Source organism: Pipistrellus kuhlii, unplaced genomic scaffold (genome assembly GCF_014108245.1).
Source record: "Pipistrellus kuhlii isolate mPipKuh1 unplaced genomic scaffold, mPipKuh1.p scaffold_m20_p_2, whole genome shotgun sequence".
Taxonomy (NCBI): Eukaryota; Metazoa; Chordata; class Mammalia; order Chiroptera; family Vespertilionidae; genus Pipistrellus; species Pipistrellus kuhlii.
Window position 1 is genome coordinate 135,440,455 of NW_023425515.1, and position 20,924 is coordinate 135,461,378.

Below are 20,924 nucleotides of genomic sequence, written 5' to 3' on the forward strand. Positions count from 1 at the left end.
GTATTTAAACATCCTATCTAGTACTTTCTGTAAAAATTTACTTTTTTTATATTGGATATTCAGGGACCTGAAGGAACTGTGGGAATTCCAGGTCAAAGAGGTCATCCAGGAAAAAAGGTAAAATTTTTATGTCATTTTATGCTGGTTTTCTTTCCCCTGATATGCTCAGAGCCCCATAGAATGTAGTGATTTTATTTGCACGATATACAAAGTAATAAAGATATAAATTTATCTTTAAAAAGGCCATTTGTATAAATTCATACTTAATTCCTCTTACGAGTACTAACCACCTTAATTATATGAAGGCACATTTTCCACTTTGTAATTTCTAGAAAGATATTTGCCTTTCCTTCTGGTTACCAAAAATTCTTTAGTAGACCATAAGCCAGAAATAAATAAAATTAAAAAAAGGAAAATAATATACCATTTGTGCTTTTTAGTAAAAACTTCAATAAAATGTTTTAGAAAAAGAAATATGATTAGAATTATTTCTGGATTATTGTGTTTCTTTAATTGAAAAGGTTAATAATTGATTTTATGTTTTCCATATACTAAGATACACAAATGAAAAATGTTTTATTTGCTCCCTTCATATATTATTTTAAAATTGATATATTTTTTAAATTTTAGTATTTTAAAATTAAAAGTTCATCTCTATGTGGGATCAGTAATTTATTCAAGTATTGTTGAGATATGAAAATGATTTTTCCATTGTACTACATCAGTTCTATACTATATCACTGTACTAAAATTCATAATGTCTAATAATATTTCATTTTTTGCATGAACTTTTGGAAACAAGGGTTGTGTAATACTTCTAAACCTGAATACCTTTACTATTATTAACTTTAATCACACCATATTCTAATTCCCAAATCTCAATTCTATCATTTCTGCTAATATACACCCAGTACATCTTTCTCATAATTTGGGAACAATATAAGGGAAATAAAGAAAAATGAATGAAGTGAATTTTAGTTGCCATTCTTTCTCATAAATAGTGAAGTCTCTTTTCAGCATACATAATTGTATGCCTAAAATCAACATTGGAAATGGGACAACACAGGTTCTTAGAATAATCTGCTCCCTTTGGAAAGCCTATAAATTATTATGAATACTAAAAAAGTTCCCGCTGACTAGATCACAGTTTAGTTTTTCTTTGTGTGTACTTGAATATCAATAATAGAGCAGGGGGGTTCCCACATTCAGAAGATGAATTACATCTCTTAGTGTTGTTTAAGAGCAGCTATGTTTTGGTGCTAGAGAATCATCACTCAGCCTAATGGAAAACAGAAGATAGCTGGGTTTTAGAAGGATGTAAAATAACATGAAAACGTTACAGATTTTTAAAGGCACACTGCAAACCAGTGAGTGATGATCTTGAACACACTGTACAGAACTGCACACTAAAGCCTTTTTGCATTAAACACATCTTCGTGGCACTGAAGTTCTCTGTAGAAAAAGGCTTTCTCAGTAGGGCCTATATTTTCTCATGATTATAATCAATATATGCATGATTGCAGACATTCATACAGAAATGCATACACACACAAATTTCAAAATTTTTAAAAAATGGTTATTTTTAACTCAGATCTCCTCTGCTTGTTTGGCCAAAATAATTTTATAAATTCTCTTTCCATTATTTGAAGGCACATTTTAATTGTATTTTTAAGATAACCTATTTGGTGATGGCATGTTATGTGATTATCATCAGTGGTGGTCTGTAGTACTATTTAAGTTATAGCAAAGTTACTACTCATAGCATTTCGCTTACAGAATATTATCTGGAGTCATTCAGGTAGATGACATAATTAGTTATTCCAAGTATAAATTTGTTTTTCCTTCCTTTTTTCCTCTTATTAATGACATCCACAGGGTGATAAAGGACAAACAGGGCCCACAGGAGAAGCTGGAAGCCGAGGCGCTCCTGGGCAGGCTGGGGAAAGGGGTCCTAAGGGTGCCAGAGGAACCAGAGGTGCTGTGGTGCGTATTTGCTTGGCTTCCAGAAGGAAGTTCACTGTGGATGGAAAAGAAATGTATCCATGTCCTTAAAGCTTCATTCCTTGATTAATTTTACAGAAAAAGCAGTAGTTCCACTGAAAATAATCTACCTCCTTGGGATGTGGAGAATTGTAAGCATTCCACAGTACTTAAGTGGCTTAGTGGTTTCTGGACACGAAAAGGGAAAGGGGAAAAAACTTAAAATGGAAATAAAATATGAAATGAGGTTTAAAAATACCAGATTATAACTCTTAACCTAAGTAGGAAAGTTTATATGCCTTGCGCTTAAAATCGGGGTTTAACATCTGTATAAAACTCCGCTGTCGTGGCTGACAAATTACTTTGGAAATTAGGCTTACTCCAAAATGGGTTTTCTTTATATGCTTGGACTCCAGGTGCTTATCTAAGAGATGATTTTTCTAACCACTGTGATAAATCTCCATAATGTCTAATAATATTTCATCTTTTGCAAGAACTTTACATGATGTTGGAAACAAGGATAGTGTGATACTTCTGAACCTGTAATAGCAAATTTATGTTGCTAATGTGTTGGGGCCCGTTCAGAAGATCACAGCAGGAGAGATGCAAACTACTTAAGAGATTATCCAATTTAGTCTTTTCACTGTTTCATAAGCTTATTTACAAAAAGAATGTGTATTTCCTACTCTCCATTAAAGTGTCACACCAACGCCAGGCTTTTCTCCCAGGTCTGCTGGAGAACATTGCATGAGTCATCTGTTGGAGGACAGTGTGCCTCCTGCTCATTTTAAGTATTCCGTCCCTTACTGCCATCTAACTAGTCCACGTCTTTTTCCTTCCCTTTGTTTGAATTAGTAATATTTTTCTCTCTTTGAATTATGCATTCAAAAACATTAAATAATGCGATAACTTTTAATACACATAAGTTAATTTATCCAAAGAGTATTGCCTTTAATGTACTCTTCTACTTTAATTTTTCTCTATAAAAAATACTCACTTTTTAAATTTTGACACATCCCCAAACTACCTTCACAAGAGGTTTCTACACATTTACACTTTTATCATCAATACTTCAGATGAATCCTTTTAATGTTTCAGAATTTGATAAATAAAATAGCGTATTTCATTTTTTTTTCTATTTACATTTTCCTGAATGCCGCTCAGTAATTTGTATTTTTTTTTTCTCTTGAAGTTGCCTAGTCATATGCACTGTGCATGTTTTTCTGTTAGGTTGCAGTCTTTTTCCTGTTGATTTGTAATAACTCCTTATGTATTTTATATGTTATATTTTATTAAATGTGCTACAAAATATGTTACAAATATAATCCCTTGCATTTATCTTTTAAAATTGTTTAATTGTCATGTAGTCATATCTGTCAGTCTTTTTCTATATAGTTCTAGGTTTTATTTGTTAAAAATGCCTTCCCTCCCTAAAGTATATAAAAATTTTCTTCCATATCTTTCTTGTAATGTTTTTATAGCTTTATTTTTACCCTTAATTCTTCAAAGCATGCAGAGATTTTTTTTACTATGAAAGTAATTGTAAAGAACTAATTTTTTCTTTTCCTCAAATTCAGACAACCAATTATTTCAACACATTTAATAAACAAGCAGTCAATTTCCCACTTTTCTGAAATGGCTACCATTACCAAAAACTAAACTCTCAAATATCCACGTGTCTGCTTTTTCTTCTCTCTCTTTTCTTCTCTCAATCATTTGTTTATTTGGGGGTCAATACCACATTATTTAGCCAAAACCGGTTTGGCTCAGTGGAAAGAGCGTCAGCCTGTGGACTGAAAGGTCCCAGGTTCAATTCTTGTCAAGGGCATGTACCTTGATTGTGTGCACATCCCCAGTAGGGGGTGTGCAAGAGGCAGCTAATGGATGTTTCTAACTCTCTCTTCCTCTTTCTAAAAACTCAATAAAATAGATATTTTTAAATACCACATTATTTAAATTATTATGTTATTACAGTATCTTTTGAGACAAATACTCCATAATTCATTTTTTTCTGAAAAGTTTGGCTCTTAACTACAATTTCCTCTTTCATGTAAATGTTAGAATCAGATCAAGTTCCTTTAATATTTAATCTTTCAATAGAAAAACACCATATGTCTTTCCATTAATTACTCATATCTTCTTATATATCCTTCAATAAAGTTTTGTTTTCTTTATCTCTATTCTTATACATCTCTTGTGAGGTTATTGTTGGTTTCTTAAGGATTTTATTACATCTAATCCTTTTCCCATTAAATCTTATTGGTGCTATGCAAGAAATCTAGTTCTTTTTATATTATATTTTTATATTTTGACTTTATATTCACTTTAATCAATTTAAGTGATTCTCATGGGTTCTTTAGGTAAATATTCATATCACCTCCTTTTTTTATTATTCTTTTTATTGCATTGAACTTCTGGTTAGTGTAATATTTGGCTAGTCAAGTACCCATTCTATGCCTTAATTTACTCATCTGCTATTTACTTTGAGACTCAAATAGGAGAGTTGATGTGGAAACTTTTTGATATGATGAAAGCTAAGATTTTTCAAATCATTGTTTTTGCTTTTTGCTTTTTTTTTTTTTTTTTTTATCTGAGTCATCTTTTCAGGAGTTTAAAGGCATTTACTAAATAGCCTGTATTGTGTGTGGATTACTCATCTGTAAAATATTAATAATAAGAATCATGGAGTGACTATTGCACACAAGTGTTTAACCATTTCTATTTTAACAACTTTGACCAGAGCTAAAACTGTGGGTCAAAGCATCTAAAACTACTACTGAGTACAGAGGTCCCCTGTTCCCATCGTGACAGCGTCAAAAACTAGCAGGCTTCATTCTCTAATATTCAGTGAAGCACATCTACCAAAATTTGACAGATACAAACTACATTCCCAAGAACCTGCTGGAAACCTGCAGGATTCTGACAATTGGAAACATTTCTTTTAATATGATTAAGGATGTTTATGCCTGATGTAAACCAAAGAGACATTTTTTTTTATTTTTTTTTTTGGTGGGACTTTTGTGGCTCAGAAGAAAAATGAGGCAAAAGTTAGAGTGCGATGTTTTGTTTTCCCATTTCAGACTAGGTGGAATTTTGTGCCGTTAAGAAATCTAAATTTTAAATAATAGTGGTATAATTTTAATGATTTAAACAATTATCTATTTTCTCTCTAATATTGTTTTTTAGGGACATTTAGGATTAATGGGACCTGATGGAGAACCAGGAATTCCAGGATATACAGTAAGCAATTCTAATCCTATATAATAAAAGACTAATATGCATATAGACCATCCGGTGGAATGACCAATTACTATGACATGCACTGACCCCCAGGGGGAAGATGCTCAATGTGCTCCCACAGGGGGAGTGCTGCTCAGCCAGAAGCTGGCTCAGGACAGGCGGCACAGTGGTGGTGAGGGGAGTGTCTCTCTCTAAGCTGGAAGGCGGACATACCCCGAGGGGTCTCAGATTGCCAGAGGGCACAGGCCGGGCTGAGGGACCCTTCCTTTCCTTCTCCCCGCCTCCCCCTGAGTGAATGTCATGCACTGGGCCCCTAGTTGAAAATAAGAAAGTATATATTTGCATAGAAACATTTGCATAAAGATGTTATCCCAAGTATGCAAATTAAGATGAAATGTCCCTGCTAGACCTTTTAAACATATTAAGTCTCATCCCCTTATAGAGTGAATCCTATTTTTCTTTCAAAATAGTGCAATATCTAATAGTATGGCCCTGGTGGTTTTAGGCAGAGCATGCACAAATGTTATTGAGACTGTCTACTTCTTTGTCCTTTTGTTAGGGCCATAAAGGTCAATCAGGACTTTCGGGGTTGCCAGGACCTAAAGGAGAAAAGGTATGTGTGTGTGTGTAGACTTTTTTAATCCTAAAGTTAAACACTGAATTCATGTGTTTTTTTCTGAAAGTGTGTATGGCAACTGTTTCAAAAAATAAAAGAAGCTCTTTTCAATTTGGGAAGTATTGCAAATTCTAGAAGAAAAACAAAGGAATAACAACGGATGAAAATTTTCAATAAATCATTAAAATATCTTCCATAGGTTGTTTCAAGATTGATGTGAAATAATATACGTATATTAAAGTATTTTGCAACCTGTAAAGTTTTGTAAAAGTAAAATTAAGTTGTCATTGAAAGAGATTGGGGGCGCCCTGACCAGTTTGGCTCAGTGGACAGAGCGTTAGCCTGCAGACTGAAGGGTCCCAGGTTTGATTCCGGTCAAGAGCATGTACCTTGGTTGCAGGCACATCCCCAGTAGGGGGTGTGCAAGAGGCAGCTGATGGATGTTTCTAACTCTCTATCCCTCTCCCTTCCTCTCTGTTAAAAATCAATAAACTGTAAAAAAAAATATATATATATATATATATATATATATATATATATATATATATATATAGAAGAAGAAGACTCTGGGTTAAATGACTAGCCATAGTACATTTATAGTAAAATGTTTTGTAAGTTAAGAATAACTACAGCCGAAACCGGTCTGGCTCAGTGGTAGAGCGTCGGTCTGCGGACTGAAAGGTCCCAGGTTCGATTCTGGTCAAGGGTATGTACCCGGTAGGGGGTGTGCAAGAGGCAGATGGTCCATGTTACTCTCTCATCAACGTTTCTAGCTCTCTAGCTCTCTCCCTTCCTCTCTGTAAAAAATCAATAAAATATATATTTTTTTAAAAAAAGAATAACTACAACAGTACTCAGCTTGATTTGTAATATCATTGGAAACCTAACCAGAAAAATCTTAAGCTGCTTTTTATGCAAGGAAGGCAGATTGACACTTCCAAGAAGAACCTCATATGAATTACAACTGTGAATAAAATATCATATGCTAAGTTTTGTAGGTAAAACTTTTCTATTAAAAAAAAGATAAAACCAGATTGTATATTTCATGATATATTAGAAAATAATAGGCTGTCTATTTTGCTGATTATTTTATTAACTTATTGTTTTGTAAATCATTATCTTCGTTATAGGGTTATCCAGGAGAAGATAACACAGTCCTAGGACCGCCTGGGCCTCGAGGTGAACCAGTAGGTCTTTTTCTAAAATTTTGATGTTCAAGATAAAATGTAATTACTATAATGGATTCAAAACGTCAGTCACATCCTTTCAAAGAATTTTATTTTCTTACTTTTGTAACATGATCTTTATAGAAACAGCATTATCTGTAGCGACATAATCTAGATATGAAAGCTATTTATATGCAGGTCAAGGTCCTTTGTACAATATGTAAGTTTAATTCAGTGACTTTCTAAATCTAATTTCCAGCATTAAATGCACTATAACACCTTTTATAGAGATTATTTAAAAATGATATACTGTAGACATTTTAGGGGAGATATTTAATCATCAAATTCAGATTTATTTCTGGAGTATTTTTAAAAATCAGATTTGTCCCCTTTTTACAGCTGTTTACACACAGCAAATGATTTAAAGATTCATTTACTGTTAGCCTGAGATTCTGGAGGTGGGGGTGGAAGCAGGAGCTGGCTGAAAGAGATTAACCCTGGGGGGGAAAGAAAGACCTATGCAATACTTTCAACAATAAAGATTAAAAAAAAAAAAAAAAAAAAAACTCATCTAACCAGTTTTTAGAACTAATACTTTTTCAAGATCACTTATCTACAGTCTCCTAATTAAGCATTTTAAGGGCTGACTGTAACAATGTGTGTTTTTTTAAATAGCTTTTGTACTCATGCACTGCTGGTGGGAAGGCAGACTGGTGTAGCCACTGTGGGGAATAGCATGGAGTTTTCTCAAAAAGTTAAAAATGGAACTCCCATTTGACCCAGTAATCCCACTCCTCGGAATATATCCCAAGAAACCAGAAACACCAATCAGAAAGGATATATGCACCCCTATGTTCATCGAAGCACAGTTTACAATAGCTAAGATTTGGGAACAGCCTAAGTGCCCATCAGCAGATGAGTGGATTGAAAAACTGTGGTACAATGGAATACTATACTGCTATAAAAAAGAAGGAACTTTTACCATTTGCAACAGCAGGGATGGAACTGGAGAGCATTATGCTAAGCAAAATAAGCCAGTCGGAGAAAGATAAATATCATATGATCTCATTCACACAGTGGGATATAATGATCAACACAAACTGAGGTACAAAAATAGGTCCAGAGAGAAGGTAGCACTAAATAGACAGTCCAACCTCAGAGAGAAGGCAGGGGAAAAGGGTGGAGGTCAACCAAAGGTCTTGTATGCATGCATATTAGCATAACGAATGGACACAGATATTGGGGCGGCGGGGGCTTGCCCTCAGGGATGGGAATGTCCCAGGGGGAGGAGGGTTGTTCAATCCAGGGAAAAAGAAGACATATGTAATACTTTAAACAAACAAACAAAAATAGCTATTGCAAAAAATTAAGTGAATAAATAAGAATATTAATTGACAGAAATAAATATTATTGGTTAAATTTTCCAGTTTTCACATGATATTATATAGAATAAAAGAATCCTCAAGCCCTAGCTTGTTTGGCTCAGTGAATTGAGCATCAGCCTATGGATTTAAGGGTGCCAGATTTGATTCCGGTCAAGGGCACATGCCTGGGTTACAGGCTCCATCCCCAGTAGTATGCATGCAGGAGGCAGCCAATCAATGATTCCCTTTCATTTTTGATGTTTCTGTCTCTCCCTTTCATTCCTCTCTGAAATCAATAAAAATATTTAAAAGAGAGAGAAAGAGAGACAGAGAGAGAGGGAGAGACAGAGAGAGAGAGAGAGAGAGAGAGAGAGAGAGAGAGAGAGAGAGAGAGAGAATCCTCAAGCAGAAAGATCAGAATATGTAGTCATTCCAGGTATTTTGAACTGAATTTTTAGTGGATGTTGAAAGTTATACATTGTTATATAAATAGAAAGGAAAGATTCTATAGAATTTTTCTGATTAAATCAAACCATTTCATAAGGCTAGAGGCAGACTTATCTCTGAGAATATATAAGCCCTACCTGGTTTGGCTCAGTGGATAGAGCATGGGACTGTGGACTGAAGGATCCCAGGTTCCATTCCAGGCAAGGGTATATGCCTGGTCTCCAGGCTTGATCCTTAGTAGGGGGCATGCAGAAGGCATTATTGATTCTCTCTCATTATTGATGTTTCTATCTCCCTCTTCCTGCCTCTCTGAAATCAATAAAAATATATATATTTTTTAAAAATTTAAAGAATATATAAGCTTCTTTATTAAAAGAGAAGGCTCTAATCCTCTGAGAGGGAAAAATATGGAAATAATTCAGCAATGGAAAAGTATGGGTAAATGGCTAAATGGCTAAATGGAGTAGTATTTCTTTTCTCCAGATTTAGCTTTGACCAGATCAAAGAATGTCACTAAAATTTAATAAATATATTAAAAGTTTAACATAACACTGGTGATTTTAACTAGTATACATGGGACAGATGGGAAACTTAAACATGATTCTAAATAATTAAAGCAGAATCAGAGATCATGGGTTTTACATTCTGTCTATTATCTTTATTTTCCACAAAGGAATAAGTTAAAGTTTATCAACTAATTGTTCAGAATAAATTTTATGGTTTGCCCAACTGATTTCAATCTGTGTTTCTTTTCAGAAAGTAGATCCTAGTATGTGATAATTGATTTTTTCAAGTGTATTTTAGACTAGATCATTTGAACAACTTATCATATCAAAAGTTTTATATTAAAATGTTTAGAAAAGTTATGTGTGAACTTATTAGATTAGTTTTTACATTAAGGATTAAAATTAATAAGTGTAGTGTTTATTAAGTTAATTTGTGTCTTAAGATTTTTAAATTTCACAGATTAGAGAATAAATAATATAATTAATGATTAAGAGCTGTATAATAAGTGAAATTAAATGACTGAGTGGCCAAAACCGGTTTGGCTCAGTGGTAGAGCGTCGGTCTGCGGATTGAAAGGTCCCAGGTTTGATTCCGGTCAAGGGCATGTACATTGGTTGCAGGCACATCCCCAGTAGGGGGTGTGCAGGAGGCAGCTGGTTGATGTTTCTCATCGACTTTTCTAGCTCTCTATCTCTCTCCCTTCCTCTCTGTAGAAAATCAATAAAATATTTTTTTAAATAAATAAATAAATAAATAAATAACTGACTGAGTGGTCCTGCTTAAATATTTTTTAATCATCTTAAATTAAGAAAGCAAGTAATTTTGACACCATGTATAACATACTTAATTCATATGAATATTTATATTTTTCCATTGTCTAATACCATTTATATAAATTAACTACTATTTGGAGAATACTTTTTTATTTTTTTGTTGACTATATTGGGATGACTTTGGTTAATAAAAGTATATAGATTTCAGGTATACAATTCTATAATACATCATCTGTATATTATATTGTGTTTACCACCCAAAGTCAAGTCTCCTCTCAACTTTTCTAAAAATTTATATTTGTTTATACTTCATTTTTAAAATATTTTTTTCTAGCAGAATCATGAGAATCTCTTTAAAAATCCAATGCTTATGATGTTCTTTGTGTCACTAAAATTCAATCCTTTGAAATTACTTAATGGAACTTAATAAATTTATTATACATTTGGTTACAAATGTTAGGATCCAGCTGTGAAACTGATTGTTTTGCATGTGGTCTCTGTAGGGCCCAATGGGGGAACAAGGAGAGAAAGGAGAGCCTGGAGAAGAGGGATATAAGGTAACCTCTGCAAATCTCACACCTTGCTTCTAAGTTTGAACAGGGTCCTCTGTGTTCTGCTCAGCTTCAAATGAAAATGAGTATCATTGAGATAATTAGTAATGTCATGTTTTGTTTTGTTTTATCCTAGAAGAAATCCAGCTCTTTGTGCTTTCTGTTCCTTCTTTCTAGGATCATCATCACCTCCTCCCATTGTTGCTTTCTTCTCATCTTTCAGATGTCAGCTAAAATCTTACTTCCTGACAGGCCTTCTCTAACTGCTCTTTCTACCCATCACTTTATATCACACTAGAGGCTTGTTACACAATACTAGTGCAAGAATAGGCCTCCCTTCCCCTGGTTTTGCTCCCACCTGGGAGCCTGCAAGTCCTCACTCCTGTAGCTCCTCTGCCGCCATCCCTCCCCTTCATAGCAGGCGTCCTGCCCCTCCCTGCCATTCTGTGTCTGCATATGCAAATTAACCTGACAAAGGTAACCTTTGTCAGGTTAATTTGCATACTCATTCCTGATTGGCTGTGGGCATAGCAGAGGTATGATCAATTTACATGTTTGTCTATTATTAGGTAAGGTAACTTGTTTATCCTTCATGACATTTAATGCTATCTATAATACCTTGTTTTACATATTTGTGTGTGTGTTGGGGGGGGGGGGTAGTTATTGTCTATCTCCTACCACCAAAATTTAAGATCCATGAGTATAACACTGTCTTTTTCATTATTATATCTTCAATTTTTAGAACACAAAGTTCCTGGTATATAATAGGAATTCAATAAAGAGTTGTCAGATTGATGGTTGAAAGTCACAATGTTCTCAAGCCTTATCTCAATTCTTACCCTCATCCATTCTTAGAAGAACTTTATGTGACCGATTTAATCAGCCAAAATTAAATTAGAATTTATTCAGTGACATTTCTTATAAGCAAAGTTGATTTGAGGATATTCTGTATTCTTGCTCTTTATCTTTTCCCTTTCAGTTAATGTCAGTTGCTAAATAGAATCTGCTAACTCTCTTTTTATACTTCCTGTCTTATTTCTTTGCTCACAATGTTCTCTGCTTGCTCACAATACTATGTAATATTTACTTACATAAATCCTATCTATTTTTTATAATCCAGTTCAAATTCCCTCTTCCCTTGACCCACTGTAATAGAAATATTTCCCTCTTCTGTAATCCTAGAACATTTTGTTTATAGAAGTCATTCAACACAAAAAAATGTTACCATCTGCTGCAAAGTTTTTTGCTTACTACTTTTCACATGCAGGTATTTTAGCTTTCCGATTTTGAATATGGCTTCTTTTTTTCTGGTATAATGCCTTGTCCTAAGCCCATAAATAATAGTACATCATATGTACATAAACATAATTCATTTTGAATAATGAATGATGAGATATTCTATCCAACATACCCCTCTTTCATGAAAAAATATGTGTGATCCTGTTTATGTCAACATAAGAAACATTCAAACCTGTAGAAGATTTCTGTGAGTTTATTTGAGCCAAACAGAGGATAATTGCCGTGAAGCAAAATCTCAACAAATTGAAAAGTTCCAGAGAATGGCAGTTTTGCACCTTATTTTAATCAAAAGAGGAAATGTAAGTGGGTTGTATGAAATCCATGGGTGATAGATTGTGGAGGCAGGAGCAAAGCAAGGGCAGGGGCCTCTGGGATGGGATAAAAAGTAAAATGATAGATAGGTACTTCTTTTACATAGATAGGCACGGGATAGTTAGCAGTCACCAACTCAATAACCACAAGGGCATTTGTCACCTCAGTGGAGCGGAGCAAGTGCCTATGCTTTGAGGGGTCCGGTAAAAGGACATTATTTTGACATTCCATAGGTATTTTATTATAGTTGCAAAATGACAACAGACAGGCTTAGTTAAGGTGGACCTTTGTCAGGGAAGATTTCTAGCCTAGGACATGACTGCTCACCATACACTGCTTTTAGTTAAAAAGTTTTAACTTCAAACCATCCTTTGTGGTTACTTTCAGTCTCTGAGTTTGTGAGACTGCCACACAGGTGTCAGGTTTAGTATGTGGCCACTGTTGCTCCACCTCTGAAAGAAAGACTTAGCCAGATTGAATGGGTAGCTACTATGTAAATAACTATGATTAATGAGCCTACTTTTCTCAAGCCTGAACTCTGAAAGAACAACTTTTACTCCCTCAAACTCTCTTTGAAGCAAATGTTGAAAGTAGCTCTACATGTTTGTGAAATTGTTGTGATGACTGTCTTCTGTTTCCAATTTATATAACATCTGTATCTACAAGTGTTTCCTAATTCAATGAATCCAGTGGGTTTTCTTAAAATTAGCTTTTCTTTGGGTTGTGACCCCAACCCACTGCTTTTCAGCATAATTTGAGAAGGTTAAACTTCCTTAGCTTTTGCTGTGACTTCTCACAACATTTTCAGGAAAAATCAGGTTCTTGCAATATCTTATTTTGGCCACTACCAACTACAAACCATTAGGTAGTTAAATCAGCATATTTACTGGCAAACGGCAACCGGTTAACTATTCCGCTGGGAGATGGAAAGAGTCTCTTCACTGGCTGGCAGGAGAGAGAAGCCTGGCCCAATTCTGCTAGTCACATATCCTTCAGAAATACTTCATCAGAGGAAAACTTTCCCAGTTCACTATTTCTCCTTTCTCATTCCAAAAATACTGCTGATGAAGTTTCAATTGGGGATGTTTCATATACTGGTTTGAACCCCATCTTTCTTTCTGTGTTGTTCTATGCTGTAGTCTGTCTTATTCTGTCCTTAGGTTTTAGAGATCATTTTACCATTTGCTGGTGGTTCTATTCTAAACATTTGTCTTGTGCCAGACCACATTAATTTTATTGCTTAGAAATATCAAATTCATGAATATTCACACTTATTTTCCTGCCAAGTTTTCCCAAACACTAGTTTGATTCACTTAGGGGAATTATGCTTCACTTAGAGTTGGGTTATTCTGTTGTAGCTGCAGGTTATATTTTTTTAAATGTTTGCTTTTCTTTTTTCCTTCAGAGCAGTTTTGTTATTTTATTTTTTTATTAAAATTATTGGGGTGACCTTAGTGTACATAGTGTACAGTTCTGTGATACATGATCTGTATATTGCACTGTGTGCCCACCATCCAAAGTCACATCATCTTCCATCACCATATATTTGGCCCCCTTTACCCCATACTATTCCCTCCTCTCCCTTTCCCTTTCCCTCTGGTAATCACTATACTGTTGTCTATGTCTATGAGTTTCAGTTTTATATCCCATACATGAGTGAAATCATAGGGTTCTGAGCTTTTTCTGACTTTTTTCACTTAGCATAATATTCTCAAGGTCCATCCATGTTGTCACAACGGCAGTATTTCATCTTTTCTAATGGCTGTGTAGCATTCCAGAGTAAACACACCACATTTTTTTTTAAATCAAATTGAAGGATACTTTGTTGCCTTCATGTCTTGGCCACTGTGAATAATGCTGCGATGAACATAGGGGTGCAAATAAATGTGTTTGAGGGATTGCTGGATCCTATGGTGACTGTATTCTTAATGTTCTGAGGAGCTGCCATACTCTTTTCCATAGTGGCTGTTCCAGTTACATACCCACCTGCAGTGACTAAGGGTTTCTTTTTCTCCACATTCTCTCGAACCCTTGTTATTACCTATCTTCTTGATAATAGGCATTCTAACAGGTAAGAGGTGGTATTTCATTATAGTTGTGAAGTTGAACATTTTTTTATATATCTACTGGCCATTTGTATGTCTTCTTGGGAGAGGTGTTTGTTCAGGTCCTCTGCCTATTTTTTAATTGAACTGTTTGTTTGGTGTTAAGTTGTATGAGGTTTTATATATATATATATTTTGTATATTAACCCCTTGTTAGAACTGTTGTTTGCAAATATCATCTCACCTTTGGTTGGTTGCCTTTTTGTTTTGTTGGCAGTTTCTTTTGCTTTGCAGAAGCTTTTTAGTTTGATATAGTCCCATTTATTTCTTTTTGCCTTTACTTCCCTTGCCTTTGGGGTCAAATTCATAAACTCTTCCTATGAGTACGTATGTTTTCTTCTATTTAATTTATTGTTTCAGATTTTATATTTAGGTATTTCATCCATTTTGAATTAATGTTTTTACATGGGGGCAAACTGTAGTCTAGTTTCATTCTTTTGTGTGTAGCTTTCCAATTTTCCCAGCACCATTTCTTGAAAAGGCTTTCTTTTTTTCATCATGTGTTTTTGGCTCCTTTGTCAAAAATCATTTGCCCAGATACATGTGGTTTTATTTCTGGTGTATCAATTCTGTTCTATGTGCCTGTTCTTCTGCCAGTATTATGCTGTTTTGAAATCATAGCTTTGTAGTGTAATTTGAAGTCAGGTAGTATGATACCTCCAACTTCGTTCTTTTTCTCAGGATTGCATTGGCCATTCAGGCTCTTTTTTAGTTCCAAACAAATCTGATGATTTTTTGTTCTATTTCTTTAAAAAATAATATTGGTGTTTTGATGGGAATTGCATTAAAGTGTATAATCCTTTGGGTAATATGGCCATTTTAACTACGTTGATTCTTCCAATCCATGGACACAGACTATCTTTCCATCTCATTGTGTCTTTTCTGTCTCTTTTAATATAATGCTTTGTAATTTACAGTATATAGGTCTTTTACATTCTTTGTTAAATTTATTCCTATGAATTTTATTCTTTTGTTGCATTGTAAAAGGAATTGTGTGTGTGTTTTCCACTTGTTTCCTGAAATTTCATTGTTAGTATATAGGAAAACAGTGGGTTTTGGTACACTGGTTTTTGTATCCTGCAACTTTACTGTATTTGTTTATTATTTCTAATATTTTTGGTCGTGTCTTTAGGGTTTTCTAGATACAAAGTCATGTCATCTGTAAAGAGTGACACTTTTGTTTCTTTATTTCCAGTTTTGATGCCTTTTATTTCTTTTTCTTGCCTGATAGATCTAGCTAGGACTTGCAGAACTATGTTTTAATAAGAGTAGTGAGAGCATGCATCTTGATTTTAGAGGAAAAGCTTTCAGTTTTTCACCATTGGATATGATATTGGCTGAGGATTTGTCATAGATGGCCTTTATTTTATTGAGGTACTTTCCTTCTATACCCATCTTGTTTAGTGTTTTAATCATAAATGGATGTTGTATCTTATCAAATTTTTTGTATATTACATTGATGGATATACATATCTTGAACCATTTTTATGCCCCACTTGATCATGATGTATTATTTTTCATGTATTTTTATGTTCTATTTGTTAGTATTTTTTAGGATTTTTTGCATCTATATTTTGCCACTTTGTCCTACTTTAGTTTAGGCTTTAAGTATTTTTTTACCCAAATTATTTTAATAGTTTCCTAGCTAGAATCCCTATCTCTAGTTGTAGCCATCTCAAATCCATTCTCCATTTAACATGTTCTGTCAGAACAATCTTCATTTATTCCCTTATGCTATTTCATCTGCCAGAATGTCATCCTTTTGCTTTATTACCTGGAACACTCATCCTTCAATATTCAGTTTTCCATCACTTCCTTTATAAAATCTTCTCCAAGCTCCCCTTAGCTATCCAACGGCTCCCACCTAATATCACCAGGCAAAATTCATCACTCCCCATAACTTTGCCTAAATAACTTTATAATAATGTTTACTTTAATATATTTAGTGTTCACCATTGTAGAAAAAAATGATCTTTGTCAATATTTATTAGAACAGAAAAGACCAGAAGAATTACAGTGAAACTCCTAGAAGCAAGTTTGTTTTGGGTGAGACTTGTATCAAGATTTCTCAAAGCCAAGAGAGACAGTTGGCTGTTCTGTGTGCTCATTCTAAAAAGCTCTGTGTAAAAATACAGACAAGAGTGGTGGCAAAGCCATAATTGCCCATCATAATTTAAATGTTGGATTTTGCACATATGCTCGCTCTCACTTCACTCTGTACTAATCACTTTTTACTAATCACTTCTCTCCTGAATCCTGTTTGGTAAGTAATCTATAATAGTCATATTTACTTGTACCAGACTCCCTCTTGATTGCCCTGATTCTGTTATTTGCTGACTCTGCTCAGGTTTTGCTGGTAAGGGTCATATGTTACAATGATTTTTCTCTGTAGTTATAACCATCTGCTATAGAAAGCTTTCCAAAATAGCCTTTCTCTCTTGCCACTGTTTACACCCTTAAACAGGATTCAGTTCCTTTATCAGAAAGTTGAATCTTAAAACCATAAACATTTGCCTCACAGAATGTAAACAAGAAGCCTCTTTCTGTGAGGATAAATATTGTTTGCCTGTGTATGCAGTCATTTCTTCTCCTAGCCCAGAAAAGGGAGTTGAGCTTGCTGTCTTTCCTGTAGCATTTTTCTTTTTTCTGAATAAAAGACTAGGAAGAAAAATCTGAAGTGAAGAGGGAAGTAGGAAAGGGGATAGAAGAAATTATATGCACAATTCTTTATGCATAAATCTCACCTGAAATGGCCCTGGGTTATTGCTACTTTTTGTTTATATAGTTGGAAAGGGCAATATGGTAGGTCAGCATTCCTTCTTAGGAGAACTAGGATGATGACAGGTTACTGAAGGTCAGTCACTTGATGTTTATAGGCTCCCAGCTTTGAACCCAGTAAATCTATCCAAAAAGCTATGAACTTAGATTGTAAAAATGGTGACCCTCGCACACTTCCACAGTGAAAACAGGTTGAAAACAGAAATTTGTTCTCAAGCCCTTTATTCCTTTTATTATTTGCTATTTGGGTTTTCTGGGTTTACCATAACAAATTACCAAAGTTGAATGGCTTAAAACAACATAAATTTATTTTTTCATAGTACTAAAGATCTGAGGTTAGAAATCAAGATGTCAGCAGGGTCATGCTCCCTCCTGAAACTCTAGGATAGAATCCTTCATGGTCTTTCCCTTTTTCTGGGTGGCTGACAATGTTCCTTGTGGTTACATCACTCCAGTTCTCCTCTGCCTTCACATAGTCCTCTTCTTTGTTGTTTCTCTCTCAATCTCTCTTTCTCTCACTCTAGCTCTCTGTCCCTCTCTCTCACTCTTGCTCTCTCACTGTAGCCTATATAATAAAAGCCTAGTATGCTAAGTGTCCAGTCATCTGGTGGTCTGTTCAACCAATCAAAGCATAATATGCTAATGATATGCTAAGGTTACTCAACTGCTTGCTATAATGTGCACTGACCAGCAGGGGAAAGATAGTTGACTGGTCAGTATACCACTGACACAAAAGGGTAGGTGCTCTGACTGGTAGGTTAGCTTGCTGCTGGGGTCTGGCCTATCAGGACTGAGAGAGAAAGGCCAAACATACCCTTGAGCCCTCCTGTGGTCTTTCTCTGGCTGGCCAACCTCCCACATCCCTCCCCACTTTCAATTGTGCACTAGTGGGGTCCCTCAGCCTGGCCTGTGCCCTCTCACAATCTGGGACCCCTTGAGGGAAGTCAGAGAGCTGATTTGAGGCCGATCCTGCAGGCCAGGCTGAGGGATCCCACTGGTGCAAATTCATACACCAGGCCTCTAGTTTTTTTTATAAGGACACTTATCAATGGATTTAGGCCCATGTAGATAATCCAGAATACTCTCCTTTTCAGATCCTAATTTAAAAGTATCTGCAAAAATCCTTTTTCTAAATGTGATCACATTCATGAGTTCTGGGGATTAGAACATAGACATCTTTAGGTGGGACACCATTCAACCCCTTACACTCATCTGCATGAAAAAACAAAACAAAACAAAACAAAACTCTACACTCTTTCTCAATCACCATCCTACCTAGGGGCCATTATGTTCTATAGGCCCAGCACATGATTGAAATTGTGTGAGGAGGAAACCCGTGGGGGGCTGGGACCCATGCCTGACTCACAGCAACTCCTGCAACCCCTGCCTGAGTCTGCTCCATAGACACCCAAGCTGCTGCACTGGCTCGGGCAGGCCCCCTTGTCTCTGTCTCCGTCTCTGCTCTGGGCCTCACTTGCACATGCAACTTCCTCCTATCCAATCATGACTCGTTGAGGCATCCCAGCCTAATTTGCATATTACCTCTTTTTAGATAGATAGATAGATAGATAGATAGAAAGATAGATAGATAGATAGATAATATTAACAAGAGAGAATCATAATCTCTCTAATACTTAAATTTGAAAACATTTTGCTATAATTTAAAATGACACTAATGTATTCTCTAAGTCACATGTCTCTGTGTAATCTAATAACATGACCTTTTCTATTCCTAGGGTCATATGGGTATACCAGGACCAAGAGGTGCCACTGGACAACAAGGGCCTCCAGTATGTTTTGAAAGAATTTTTTGTAAATCTGTCATTTTAAAAATATAATAATGTTAGCGTATCTTATTTAGTCTCTCCTTCATATGTGGTTTCTATTTTGGTTCCTGTTCAAGGGTGAGCCAGGTGACCAAGGTGAACAAGGACTAAAAGGAGAGAGTGGATCTGAAGTAAGTTGAAGTTGTATAAGGCAATTTGAAATGTATTGTTGGCTTGAGAAAGCAGATGGGCAGAAGAGGCTGTTCATTGTAATTTAGATGATTATTCTTCCTTCCAGAGTGAGGATCACTGTCAGGTTCTACACAGAGTATTTGTCAGTAATTGAATTGAAACGTGACTTATTAAGTTATGTGTTTTGACTGCCAATCAAATTTCCCTTTACCTGCTGCCTACTCTGGCTTTGTGAAAATTGCCTAAGATTGTCCCAAACTTACTGTCTGTCCTTGGGATTTCAAACAGAAATACAAGCCTTAAAGCCCACATTGCAGAGTGAAGACACATCAGACACACCTATTTATTTTAGTAAGTTAAGGGCATCCTTGTGATACAGACTCACAATTGGTTTAAAATATTTTTTCCATAAGAGAAATCAATTATTTGTAGTCCAGCAAAGTAAAAATCTGTTGGCTCATTGAATTTAGCCGTCTCTTTCCCTGCACACTGATAGATGTTGCCTCAACCATATATAATAACTGGCTGTGTAATTTGTACCATCAGGTTATTATTGCCATGCTTTTCATGGCATTCTGATTTTAGATTAAATTCTTAATAAAATGTACTTTATTTTAATAATAAATTAGGGGAGAATAGATTTTTTAGAAAGTAATGAATTTGAGACCCTGTTTCCCCTAATAGTTGAAGCAGCCTTTATCCATACTTGTGTTTCCCCCCTGTGGTTGTAAGTAATTATGGGTTGAATCTGATATTACATAGGTGTTCCCTCACCTGGAAGCCATTTTGAGTAGTGTTGGCATCTACCTAGTAACTCCCAGTCATTTTCCTTAATAAATAATAACTAATAAATAATAAGTATCCCATTGAAGGCAACTCTTAACAACAACAACAAAAGACATTTGTCTCAATCACTTAAAATTTTTAATACCCAAAATGGGAAAAGAGCCCAGCCGATGTGGGTCTGGCTCAATGGTTGAACATCAACCCATGAACCAGGAGGTCAGGGTTCAATTCCTGGTCAGGTCTTATGCCCGGTTGCTAGCTCCATCCCCAGTAGGGGGCATGCACAAGGCAGCTAATCAATGATTCTCTCTCATCATAACTGATGTGCACTCTCTCTCTCTCTCTTTCTCTTTTCCTCTTTCTCTTTTTCTCTCACTCTCCTTTTCCCTTTCTCTCTCTGAGATCAATAAAAACATATTTTTAAAACAGGGAAAAGTTGTGGAAAAATCTGTGAACCTAGAACTCTGCTACTGCTTTTGCTTGACTTTCTGTATTTGCATTAAATGCCTACGAATGCAACTGCTTTACCAAGGTTTGATTCTGAAATTGCTAATCTTTTACAATTAGTACTTTTATATTCTCAATGTTTTCTTTTTGACATATCTCAGGAAGAAGAAATTTTTTAATGTTTTTTAGTATCTGTTAAAATTATGCCAGTGAAAATCAAATATTCTTACTAGACAACTGCACCTCCAGCCTACGTGGTCAGCTCTTCCAGGGTATCAGAGCTGAAAGGTGCTAAGGAGCCAGGGTAACTAGTTATTTCCTATTTTGGGTAATGCTTATATGCAGTGCAAGGTTGCATTAAAAGTTCTCTTAGAATTTAAAATAGTAATGGTTGTTACAAGAATAATCATTGACTCTATTATTTATTTAAGGACACCTTCATTGGCCAAGTGGATCCTATCCATTGCTGTCATCTTGTTTTTGCAAACCTTTAAATTTATGGGTTTGGGGTGTGTTTTTTTTTTAGATTAGGAAATGGCCTCTTTAATTCATGTGAACAAGCTGCTCATTTTCCAGATGAAGAAATTTAAATCCC

General features: G+C 35.3%; 1 protein-coding gene across 2 annotated transcripts in view; it reads left to right on the plus strand.

Moving 5' to 3' along the window:
• Positions 1–20,924, plus strand: part of COL24A1 (collagen type XXIV alpha 1 chain) — a 293,517-nt gene that overhangs the window by 205,541 nt on the left and 67,052 nt on the right. For both annotated transcript variants that reach the window (XM_036446684.2, XM_045584381.1), the window contains exons 38-45: positions 64–117; positions 1,876–1,983; positions 5,167–5,220; positions 5,780–5,833; positions 6,967–7,023; positions 10,597–10,650; positions 18,875–18,928; positions 19,042–19,095. In XM_036446684.2, the coding sequence (XP_036302577.1) occupies positions 64–117; positions 1,876–1,983; positions 5,167–5,220; positions 5,780–5,833; positions 6,967–7,023; positions 10,597–10,650; positions 18,875–18,928; positions 19,042–19,095 (489 nt within the window). The remainder of the gene's footprint in view (positions 1–63; positions 118–1,875; positions 1,984–5,166; positions 5,221–5,779; positions 5,834–6,966; positions 7,024–10,596; positions 10,651–18,874; positions 18,929–19,041; positions 19,096–20,924) is intronic.